General features: G+C 40.6%; 1 protein-coding gene across 2 annotated transcripts in view; it reads left to right on the top strand.

Annotated features, from left to right (window-relative positions):
• ints7 (integrator complex subunit 7) overlaps positions 1-13,041 on the top strand; it is a 77,443-nt gene that overhangs the window by 47,333 nt on the left and 17,069 nt on the right. For both annotated transcript variants that reach the window (XR_010976214.1, XM_068044987.1), the window contains exons 12-16: positions 847-984; positions 8,136-8,342; positions 9,935-10,129; positions 10,951-11,054; positions 11,714-11,782. Coding sequence is in view for 1 of the 2 variants with exons in the window: in XM_068044987.1 (XP_067901088.1) it covers positions 847-984; positions 8,136-8,342; positions 9,935-10,129; positions 10,951-11,054; positions 11,714-11,782 (713 nt within the window). In the remaining variant the exon portion in view is untranslated. The remainder of the gene's footprint in view (positions 1-846; positions 985-8,135; positions 8,343-9,934; positions 10,130-10,950; positions 11,055-11,713; positions 11,783-13,041) is intronic.

Below are 13,041 nucleotides of genomic sequence, written 5' to 3'. Positions count from 1 at the left end.
TAAGTGAGTGTTTAATTCTATATTATGGTCTCTAGAAGCTTACCCCCTACTGATAGCTCACTTTAATTACCTGAATTATTATCTTTGGTGAATCAATCCATCAAATCTGTATATTTTAAGATATTAGGATTTGTTATTTTAAAATATGGCTTAAGTAAAAATTTATTTTTCTACTGAGAATCATTCTTTGTTCCTTTGAAAAGTGATACATTAGCCTTCAACATACAAATCATTTAGTTTGTCATTTTTATTACCAAAGAATTGGATTGTTTGCTGTGTGTCCATCATCCATTTTTGAAGGATGCCAACTCAGTTTTGTATATTTTTAAAAAGTCATTTTCAGTAATTTAATATCAGGTTACTCACAGGTAGTGGATTGACGTTATGACTTAAAATGCTTATTTTTTTTGTGATATACCCATTTTCAGCTGTATTAATCAAATTTTACCATTTTAACACTCTTAAATATATCTAAGAATATTTTTAAAGCAAAATTTTTGCCTTCAAGGTCATTTTTGCTTCGTAGTGTCACTCCAAAATAGAAAATTGTTTTCAAATATAATTATTTTCTCATGAAATAGCTATATTGTGTTCATGCCTTCAGGTTCTTGACAAAATTGCCACTGCAATGCAGCACCAAAACTAATTTGACTTCGGATTACTTATCATTTCAGCTTTTGGTCAACGCATTATTGGCTTGTGTCAAATTATGTTTGATTATGCTCCTGTAAAGTGCTTGGGAATACTTTATAATGTTAAAGGTGCTTTATAAATGCATGTTGTTGTGTTGCATTTTAAAAATTATTTTCATAACCTTTTGATACATGTACACTCTTTGCCTGCCAGGTAGCATTAGCTACAGTCATTTTTGTAGCCAATCAGAAAACTTTGTCTTCTGAAGTCAGAAGTGTCATAAAACAACAATTGGAAAATGTGGCCAATGGCTGGACAGTTTACAGAATCGCCCGGCAGGCATCGAGAATGGTGAGTATTTGAAGATATTTTTCATTCTAGTACTTTATGAATGAATTATGGCTAAGCAAATATTGCGAACATTTCAAATTCTGAACTTTATGAGGGGCATTGATCTCTCCTAAAAGCAACTTGGAAATTGGAGCATGCTCTCTTCCTTTCTTAAGTTTCCCCCTGCTCATTATCCTCTCCCTGATAAAAGCACCTAGGGTTCTTTCAGCATTGTTCTTGAGACTGTGCCAAGGCGTACGTAAGAGTTGCATGGGCTGTTGGATTTTCTGTCACTGGGGAGATGTGCTAGTTCTGTTTAGAGGTAGAAATGGAAGCAAACAAAGGCATTCTTCTTGTATCCCCTTGCTTGAATAGTGTCCCTATTTTTTCAAAACCTCCATCATCCTTCCCCCCCCCCCCCCCAAAACAAAACTCCAAAAAGTGTCCTGTTATCCATCCCATAATGCGGACCAGGAGATGTAGTTGAGTTGAATGTGACGACGATCAAAGGAGCAGGAAGTGGGTTATTTTAATGACCCCCTCCCTAACCTCCATTTCCTCTTTGAGCTACTTAAACATATTGCTTCATAGCTACATGCCCAAAACTCCCTTGCAATTCACTGTTCAAATCTGGCTTCTGCCCTGTTCATAGCACCATGATTGCCTGGCAAAATCATAAATTGCATCCTCTGTGACTGCAGCCATGGTGCATTATTCCTCCTTATCCCCCTCTACCTCCCTGCAGCATTTGACAAGTTCAACCAAGCTGTTCTCATTACCCTGTAACACCTCTCTGCCATTCTCTAGCTTTCGTGAATAGCCCTTAAATGTTTTCATTCCTGCCTCTCTGAAAGTAACCACAACACCCCAGCAGTATTTCTTTTTCTGATTCTGTATTGTTATCTCTGGCACTTATCTCAACTATGTAATCATCTGCGTGCTATCAGACTGACTGTCTAATATCATGTCATAATGAGTGTCAACTTCCTCTTCCTCATCACAGAAGAGGAAGAGGATAATATATCTGACATTCCAGGGAAGATAATAATGAATCAAGGACTGGACTCCACGAAAGCTAAAGTAAGCAACAGAACAGTATGAGGAAAAATAATAGCACTAAAGATTGACAAATTCCCAGTACCTGATGGTTTCCACCCCAGGATTTTAAAGGCAGTAGTTGAGAAAATTGCAGATGCTTTAGCCATAATTTTCCAAAGTGCTCTCAATTCAGGAGTTGTACCTTTTTAAATGGGAAAATTTCAAGTAAAGTTTCATTATTTAAGAAAGATGAGAGAAAATGAGAAAATTATAGACCTGTTAGTCTAGCTTCTGTTGTGGGGAAGTTATTGGAATCTGTAATTGAAGGGCAGAGTGACTGAGCACTTGGGGAAATTTGAATTGATTAGGGAGAGCCAACATGGATTTGTAAAGGGTAGGTCATGTCTAAGAAACTTAACTGAATTTTTTGATGAAGTAACTAAAGTAGTGGACAAGGGAAAGTCCATGGATGTCCACATAAGAGACTGTTAGCTAAAATTAAAGGACGTGCAATTGAGGGCATTTTATTTACCTGGTTAGGAGCAGAAGACAAACAGTAGGGATAATGTATATGTACTTGAATTGGAAGAAAGTGACTGATAGTGTCCCAAAAGGATCTGTGCTGGGGCCTCGACTATTCGCTATATTTATTAATAACTTAAATAACAAAATATGGAGCCATATATCCAGTTTGTCGAGGACAAAATGATAGGTGGCATAGTAAGTTGTGTGGGCAGGAGCATTGATAAGTGAGTGAGCAAAACTGTTGCAGATGGAGTTCCTTGTATAAATGTTATTTGATTGCGGTTTTTAGGATTTTGAAAGAAATCAATGGGTTAAATAACAAACTTTTACCTCTGGCAGGGAGCCGAAGACAAGGGATATAACCTTAAAATCAGTGCTAGGTCATTCAGGGGAGAACTCTTCCACAAAAAGCAGTAGATGTTAGCTCTATTAATTTTAAATCTGAGTTTGATAGATTTTTGCAAAACAAGGATGTTAAGGGATCTGAAGCCAAAGTGGGTGAATGGAGTTAGGATACAAATCAGCCGTGATCTAATTTAATGGTGGAACAGGCACGAGGGGCTGAATGGCCTACTCCTGTTCCTAACTGAACATTAGGAAAACCAAAGCTTATTGTTTTTGGTCCTTGTCACAAGCTCCACTCTCCTGCCACTGACTGTCACCTTGTCCCTTGCCATTCACCCAAGCTGAACCAGACTCTGAAACCTTGGCATTCTGTCCTGAGCTTCATATCCCACGTCCTATCCATTACGAAGACTTCTTACTTTCACCTCTGCAATATTGTCTGCTTCCACCTCTACCTTAGCTGCACTGCCACTGAAATTCTTAACTGCTTTTGTCGCCTCTATACTCAGTTTCTTGAATGTCCTTCTCACTGGCTAATCATCCTCCATAAACTCCAACTGGTCCAAAACATAGTTGCTGCATCCTGTCTTCTGAATCCTGCTTATCCCTGCCCTTACTAACACATTGGCCCTGATATTGGTGGGAAGGAAACTTTTGAGGCCAAAAATGGCTAAAAAAACACTGCATGGCAAGGGGACACTGAGGTCCTGCCAATCTTGATGGCAGGACCTCATTTGCATCTGTGACTCTGCTTCCAATTCACAACCAACAAAATGGCCAGCTCAGATGCCCCTATATCCTGTCATAAAAATAAGGTCAGGTGCCTGCGTGACATGTAATCAAGTTCTGTGAATTTCACTTCTTAACCCCTCTGCTGTCTGTCAGAGAGGGTTTAATTCCCCCAGTTCCCAATTCACTCTTGCTCTCTTTTTCATCATCTCCGGCTTTGTTTGTCCTACCTTTGCTCTTCATAGGAATGTACCTTGATTATACCGGAGCTATCTCCTCTTTGAAGGTAGCCCATTGTTCCGTTACAATTTTACCTGCCAGTCTTTGATTCCAATTTATTTGGGCCAGATCCTTTCTCTCCCCACTGAAGTTGGCCCTCCCCAAACTAATTATTTTTATTCTGGATTGCTCTTTGTCCTTTTCCATAGAAAACCTACAACTTATGATACTATGATCACTCCCCCTAAAGGTTTCCCTGCTGACACTTGATGCACTTGAGCCACCTCATTTCCCACAACCACATCCAGCAATACCTCCTTCCTTGGTGAGCTAGAAACATACTGATGTAGAAGATTCTCCTGCACACACTTCAGAAACTTTTCCCCCTCTCTGCCCTTTACACTATTACTATCCTAGTTTGTTAGGATAATTGAAGTCCTCCATTATAGCTATACTGTAATTCGTGCACCTCGCTGTAATTTTTTGCAAATTTGTTCCTCTGTATCTTTCCAACTAGTTGATGGTGTATAGAATACACCCAGTAGTGTAATGGTATCTCTGTTGTTTCTTAGCTCTAACCAAATATATTCTGTCCTTGACCCCTCTTGGACCTTCACTGTCTCCAGCTCTGTAATGTTCTACCTAATGCTGCTACCCCTCCTCCTTTCCTTCCTTTCTTATCTTTCCTAAACACCTTGTGTCCAGTCTTGCCCTTTTTTTTGAGTCAGGTCTCGTTATTGCCACTACATCATACTCTCATGTGACTATCTGCGTCTGCAGCTCACCAACCTTATTTACCACACACTGTGCGTTCACATACATGCACAATAACCCTAATTTAGACCTATTACATTCCTCTCACTCTGACACCACTTAATACCTTACTATTTCCTATTCTAGTGCCATCTGTCTCTCCCAATTCTTTGTGCACCTTGTTTTTTCCTCTCTAATATTACCCCCTGGTTCCCACACCCCTGCCAAGTTAGTTTAAACCCTCCCCAGTAGCAATAACAAATTGCCTTGCAAGGACATTGGTCACTGCTGTATTCAGGTGCAGCATATCTGGCCTGTATGGGTCCCATCTCCCCCAGAACACGTTCCAATTTGCCAGGAATCTGAAGTTCTCTCTCCAGCACCATCTCTGCACCAATGCTTTATCCTCCTATTTCTATACTCACCAGCATGTGGCACTGGGAATAATCCGGAGATTACTACCTTTGAGGTCCAGCTTGCTAGCTTCTTTGCTAGCTCCCTAGAATCTGGCTGCAGGACTTCATCCCTCTATATATCTATGTCGTTGGTAATGATATGGACCACAACCACTGACTGTTCACCTTTCCCCCCCCCCCCCCTCAGAGTGCTCTGCAGCCAATCTGTGATATCCTTGACCCTGGCACCAGGGAGGCAACATACTATCCTGGATTCATGCCTGTGGCCGCAGTAACATCTGTCTGTTTCCCTAACTATTGAATTCCCTATCACTATTTCTTTGCCAATCTTCCTCCTGCCCTTTTGTACAGCTGAAACAGCTGTGGTCCCGTCAACTAGACTCTGGCTGCACACCCCAGAGGAGCCATCACTCTTGGCAGTATTCAGAGGGGAATACTGGTTGGCAAGTGAGAGGCATTCAGGGGACTCCTGCACTACTTGCCTGGTTCTCCTTGACTGCCTGGCGGTCATCCATTCCCTCTCTGCCTGCATACCCTTATCTATAAAGATACTATCCCCAAAACCCTCTCCTTCCAGATGTACTGCAGAGACACCTGCTGCTGCTCAAACTTCAAAACCGAGCTACTCCACTGACAACACATCCTGCACGTGTGGTTGTCTACGACATGAGAAGTGTCCTGGAGTTTCCACATGGACAGGATGTGTACTCCACGGGACTGAGGTGCCCTACATGTCTCTGTTTATTAGACTATTAATCTTAAATAAATGAAGACTCACCAGCTACTCGCCAATCAGCTGCTTCTCTTGTGCTGACATCACTTTATAAGGTAGTTAACTGAAATGTTTTACTTAACTGCTATTTTTTAAATGCCCTAGGTTTTAATTACTGAAAAATTCAGAACTCTTCAGTATTATTATTCCTTGTTTAATTCCTTGTTCTCCCTGTGACCATGTGGGTTTCCTCCCACAGCCAAAGACTTGCGGGTTGATAGGTAAATTGGCCATTGTAAATTGCCCCTAGTGTAAGTAGGTGATAGGAGAATTGTGGGGATGTGGTAGGGAATATGGGAAATATGTAGGATTAGTATAAATGGGTGGTAAATGGTCGGCACAGACTCGGTGGGCCGACGGGCCTGTTTCAGTGCTGTATCTCTCTATGACTAATTTTAACTTTATGCCTTAGATCGATTGTAATTATATGATAAATTATCAAATTGGCTTTAGTTTTTAATTTTTATACTAATTAATCTATCAAGTCTTACTTTATAGTTGATTAATTTAGATTAAATTAAAAACTTACCAGAATACTCTGCCCCTGTGATTCCTTGTCCTGTGACGTCACCAGGATTTTTTCCCTCCCATTTGGTTCAGACTCTCAGAACACAGCCCACTTCGGGTCTGCTTCGCACTCCATATTTTTGGTGTCCTAGCCAACTTCACCAAAACAAGTTAAATGGTCTTTCATTTCTTTGGCCTTTTGTCTGTCATCGGCTCCTACGTTGTTCTACATGACGGAAGTAGCAACACTTCAAAAGTAACCATCTTCAGCTGCTTCATCAATGACCTTCATTATTCAATCATAATGTCAGAAGTGGGGATGTTCGCTGATGATTGCACAATGTTCAGCACCATTCGCGACTCCTCAGATACTGAAGCGGTCTGTGTAGAAATGCAGCAAGACCTGGACAATATCCAGGCTTGGGCTGATAAGTGGCAAGTAATATTCGCGCCACACAAGTGCCAGGTAGTGACATCTCCAACAAGAGAGAATCTAACCATCTCCCCTTGACATTCACTGGAATTGCGATCGCTGAATCCCCCACTATCAGCATCCTAGGGGTCACCATTTACCAGAAACTGAACTGGAGTGGCCATATAAATACCATGGCGACAAGAGCAGGTCAGAGGCTAGGAATCCGGCGGCGAGTAACTCACTTCCTGACTCCCCAAAGCCTGTCGACCATCTACAAGGCACAAGTCAGGAGTGTGTTGGAATACACTCCACTTGCCTGGTTGAGTACAGCTCCAACAACACTCAAGAAGCTCGACACCATCCAGGACAAAGCAGCCCGCTTGAGTGGCACCCCATCCACAAACATTCATTCCCTCCACCACCGTCGCACGGTGGCAGCAGTGTGTACCATCTACAAGATGCTTTGCAGCAATGCACCAAGGCTGCTTAGACAGCACCTTCCAAACCCGCGACCTCTACCATGGGAACGCCACCACTTGCAAGTTCCCTTCTAAGGTACACACTATCCTGACTTGGAACTATTTTGCCGTTCCTTCACTCGCTGGGTCAAAATCCTGGAACTCCCTTCCTAACAGCATTGTGGGTATACCTACCTCACATGGACTGCAGCAGTTCAAGACGGCAGCACACCACCACCTTCTCAAGGGCTATTAGGAATGGGCAATAAATGCTGGCCTAGCCAGTGATGCCCACATCCCATGAATGAATTTTTTAAAAAATTCATTGGTTGCAAACCATTTCACAGTATGTAAGTTGTGGCATGGTAGTAAGGAACATCACATTACAGTCTGTAAAAAAAAAAAAGTTACTGGCAGGGAGACTGTTTTATCAAATCTACAAAGTTAGTTCTACTTCATCCCACTTTTCAATAAACTTTATTCATACAGTTTTATATTCCAGATCGCAAACAGAATTAATTCAACCTCTTTAATGCATACACAGGTGTCAGTTAAAAATTGGAGGCTTATAACTTGTTGGTGTATAGTGTCAGTGTAGTGCATGGAATTTTGTGTTGATCTGGTATCCTGTTTCAGCCCTAAAAGCTATCAGGATAAAGTGCAATTAGCCTGTAAGTCATGTATTCTCCATTGTGATGTAACCTGACTTTGGCTGTAAATGTTAATTGCAGTTTATTTGCAGCCTCTAGTGGTAGATATCAAGGAATGCAGCAATGTCACACTGAAAATCCAGAACAATGTAATCATATGTTAGCTTTGTGTTCCTGATCTCCTCCACTCATCACCTGCCTTCCACCCAACACAGAGAGCATTAAAAGATGGGAAGAAAAATTTGGGCAAGAATCCCTTCCACCTGTACCATACTTGTATATTGAAATGTCACCAGTTTGCCGACATGTCTTTTGACTGATATTTCTCTCTCCTGGTATTTTCAGGGAAATCATAATATGGCTGGAGAGCTTTACCATGGCTTGTTGACGCAGGTGGCATCCGAACATTTTTACTTCTGGCTAAACAGTTTGAAGGAATTCTCGAAAGCAGAACAGTGTCTGGCTGGCCTTCAGGACAGTGAATCTAGTGCTGCACTGGCCTGTATTGCTGAAGCTTTGAAATACTACCAGAGGGGCATAGCTTCACTGACAGTGAGTTCACTTCAAGTGCATGCGTCCAGTTTAAAACTTTACAGCTTTAGTAGTAGTTCAATTCTTTCAGATTTGTATTGTTGCAGAATAAATTGTTGTCAATTGTTTTGTGAGCTCCCCAGAGGACATTGCAGTTGGCAGCTGTGTCTTATGTTAGTTCTGCATTTTGAAGGCAAGATATGTTAAGCCATACAAAACTCTTTAGAAATCTAATTCATAAAAAAAGAAGGGTCAAACTCTTTTCAGAAAAACTACCTAAACAAAACATTACTAATAGTGCAGGAAAACTTGTTTGAGTGTAATGCGATTTAAGTAGGATTATCTTTTTTGGTGGAATTAGTCTACGTTCGGGTTTTAGATAGGTTAACTACAGACAACGAAGTAACTGCTGAAATAGTTGGTCAAATTCAAAATGCCCTGTGTCATGGATCCTAGAATACTGACAAAATTCAGAGAGGAAATAGAGACTCTGACCATCTTTCAAACATCCTTCAATATGCAGCTGTGCCTGATGACTGAAGACCACCAGTGTTACAGAATTTGGGCTTGGTGTAGGTATCTTCCCGGGTTCAGTGTAGTTTGGTCGCTCCCCTAAGCAGACTAAGCATTCTTTTTTTTGTGGAGTTAACTCCCACTGCCTTATTTGTATTTGCATGATGACATAGCATATCATGAAGTACTGTGACATTGATCACAAGTCGTGGGAGTCAGTTGCCAGTGATCGCCAGAGCTGGCGGGCAGCCATAAAGGCGGGGCTGAGTGGCGAGTCGAAGAGACTTAGCAGTTGGCAGGAAAAAAGACAAGCGCAAGGAGAGAGCCAACTGTGTAACAGCCCTAACAACCAATTTTATCTGCAGCACCTGTGGAAGAGTCTGTTCATCTAGAATTGGCCTTTATAGCCAATCCAGGCGCTGCTTCACAAACCACTGACCACCTCCAGGCGCTTACCCATTTTTCCTCGAGACAAGGAGGCCAAAGAAAAAGAAGAATAGCATATCAATATATCAGTAATGCCCCCTTGTGACAGAACTGAATATTCCTGCCTTTCGTACATGCGCTTCAATCTCTTAAAGTGGATCGAACAAATTACTTGCAAGATAAGGTCGGATATGAATTGTTGAGCTGCTTTATTTCACCATAAGGTGAATGTACAAAACAACCGTTATTATTGGACTCACTGAATTCGGTCCAGATGACCTATCTTCATGTAATAATATGAATAAAGAACATTACAAACAAAGTGACTTCTCACTTTCCTCCAACATTTCCAACCCTCTGCCACAGTGAAACCTGTCACGCTTTTCTGTTTAACAAGCCTGATTGCACATGCAGTTTTCCTATTGTTCCTATTCCTCTTGGTTGTGGTAAAGATATTCTATATCCCACTTGCTCTGATTGCATCTTCAGACATGTCAAATCCCTTCATCCTGAAAAGAAACCTTTGCTGTCTGATTTTCTTTTATAATCATGTTATGTATAACAAAACAAAATTGTAGGCAAGGTAAAGCAAGCTTGCTAATTTAAGGAAAAAAAACATATGGAGTAGTTGAGCGCATAACAATAATTTGTGGTATATTAAATGTTCCTTTAAGGCTGCAAGCACACCTTCCAACCCCCTGACTTTTCAGTGTGAATTTGTCAAACTAAGGATTGACGTGCTGCAGGCATTCTCCCAGCTGATCTGTACCTGTAACAGTCTGAAGACCAGCCCTCCACCTGCCATTGCCACAGCAATTGCTATGGCATCTGGAAACGATTTGCAGAGGTGTGGCCGTATTACCAACCAGGTATGGACATGTTTTACAATATCTGTTTGATCAGGACTACATTCAGACTGGGCTAGATGATCACTTACAGATTGGTTTGGAGGGTCTTCAGCACAACCAAATAATTGAAATGGTTTCAGAAAGCCAAAGTGGCAGCTGGAGCAGGTTGAATGTCCTCTGAACCCTTTGCTATTATATCACCTAACTCACCAGTGATGTTTGCATTCCTGATATCCATGTACTTTGCAAATTGCTGCTGTACAATAAAGTTCATGGTCAATAATGTCCACCATTTACTCTGAACAGAACATTGTTTTATCAACATGATTTCTTGTCGTTGGAGTGGAAAGATTATCTTATGGCTGTGATGATATGAATTGCATGGTTACTATTTCCACACCCGTCTGTGAGCAACATGTCATAATTGTAATGTACACACAGGCAGAATACTTGTGCATAGGTAACAATTTGGTACATTTTCTTTAAAACTTTACTGAAAATAGTATGTTTATAAGATTACAAGGAGCAAGTTCAAAGTAAGCACATGGATCGAATATTTCAGCTGCTGTTTATGAATTTTGATCTTTGTTCTACCAGAACCCTTTGATCAAGTTACTTCCTTTTAACTGACCCAAGGGCATGCATTCTGTTTTTGATGCTGTTGCTGACAATGGAAATACTTGCCGTTTCCTGGCATGAAAATATCAGCCAATTTTGAATTTTAAAAAACCCTAGATAGAAGTTTAATGTTATGTCAACCTCATTTATTATTTTTCAGTTTTGAAATGTTAACTAAAAAAAGTGCCCTTATTCTAATCTGAATTGTGTTTGCATTCATTTAGATGAAGATATCAATGGAAGAGTTCAGAAGTCTAGCGACACGCTATCATGACCTTTATCAATCCTCCTTTGATGCTGACTCTGCTACCTTGAGAAATGTTGAGCTGTATCCTTTTCAGTTAGCTGTAAATTGCTGTTTTGAGCCTCAATTCTGGCAAAAAAAACATTGAGTACCTAAAGGCAGAAAACCTAAAAACTCAGTTGTAGATATGACCAGCCATTACAAGTGACTGTTCTGTGATTACTCTTTTTTAGCAGTTACAAATACACACTGAATTGTTTTGTGTTGCACATCGTTTCCTGTTTCATAGTTATTAAAGTTCATCCTAACAAGTCTTTCATTTTGTACAAATGTTAACTTGATCCTGCCCCCTGGAGGACAGTAAGTTAGTGTGTTTTGCTTTATTCTGCATTGACATGAGCAGTGTTAGCTGGGGGTGGGTGGAGTGATAAAAATTGTGGTATTGGATTGACCAACTCTTACACCCCCTCCCTAACTTTCAAAGGGAAATGAAGAGGGATATTTAAATGGTGGCCAAACAATGCCGCCAGTTTTATGCCCCCACGGAAATTAAGTTGCCTTCAAGATATCAGCAAAGAAGTAGAATAAATGGCACATTTCAATAGTATGCATTCAAAGGGTTTTTTCCATTTCTTAAGCTCTGATAGCCATTTTTGCTCACTTCTACGCAATTGGGAACAAGGTAGTGCAGTTTAAATGGTTAAATTGTTTGCTGAACGCTGTGGCCTTAACTTTATCCGTAGACAACAACAAAGTTGCCTACTGATTTCTCATTCTATTGAAGCTCTAATTCTGGATCCAGATTCTGCTAGGTAATGACTTCTAGTATGTGTTTTATTGTGTGGTAATTTCTATAATGTAGTGATAGGCTATCTAGTATCCTCGACAGGAACTTGTTATGGAGGAAAAACTTGAGTGGTGCAGTGAGTTAGCATACCTCCCTTTCACCTCCATTTTGAATCCAACTCAGACTGATGGGATGAGAGTCTGCTCTAGTTATAATGGTCTTGGTGAAATACTTACAGCCAATTTCCTCCCTGCTCCTACTGACCTGCATCAACAGCATAAAATTGCCTATAATTTGGCACGTATTGACACTAGATTGCAAGTCTCACTCAAGCTACATGGATAACTGCAGCAATTGTAGATGCTATTTCAAGGTTTTGGTTGAGGCTTATTGCTGATGCAGAGTTGAGAGATCATTACCCTGCAGGTAGCTGTGTTGTATATGACTTGATGTCATTAAAAAGTAGATCAGAAGAACACCCTAAGGGCCACTGTTAACATCTTCAGCTGCAAATTTTGTTAAGACTTCACACATCATGTCACGAATTCAGCCCAGCTGATAGGCTACTTGAATGCTGCAAATTAAATATACCACAATATAAAAAAAGTAAAAATTCAATGACAGACACTGAAGTTAGAAATCTAATGGAATTCTACAGTTCACACATTCAGAGCTCTCTTGGGAACTTCTGTTAAATATTAATCTCTGATTAGGACGGATGAATTGTTGGCTCCCGTAAAGACTGTTTATATCTTTGTCTTTTACAGGATAGTACCAGTTAGAATATTGAATTAACTTTCAGAATTACAGAAGCCATTTGCAGCTGCTGTGTTGATAAAATTAATGATAAAGCTAAAGCAATTTATTTTATTTTATTTAAGCCTGGTACTGTTTTTCTTCCTTGTAGAATTTGAAACTTGAAGTCTGTGGCAACAAAAAGAATTAAGTTGTGCAGTTCAGTGAATTTGGCGCAGAACAGCACTACAGTAAGAGTTACTCCAGGCATAGACATAAAAGCTAAATGTTTGGGCCGGTGGGTTGGGATGCAACTACCCTTGATATGAAGTATTGCACCAAAGAGTCTTTGCAGTATTGAGGACAGTGGGAGTCTTAGGGAAAACCCTCCAATGGTTGGTATACTGATTCACAGGAAGATGGTTGTGGTTGTCAGAGGCAAATCATTTGCAGTCCAGGGCATTACTTCTGGAGCTCCAGGCCAGCCCCCTGTGCCTCTAATCTTCAGCTTCTTCATCAATAGCCATCTCTGCTGTTGTGGGATCAGGA

This window comes from Heterodontus francisci, chromosome 13, assembly GCF_036365525.1.
Source record: "Heterodontus francisci isolate sHetFra1 chromosome 13, sHetFra1.hap1, whole genome shotgun sequence".
NCBI lineage: Eukaryota > Metazoa > Chordata > Chondrichthyes > Heterodontiformes > Heterodontidae > Heterodontus > Heterodontus francisci.
Note: the sequence above shows the minus strand (reverse complement) of the source record. Positions and strands in the feature narration are given on the sequence as shown.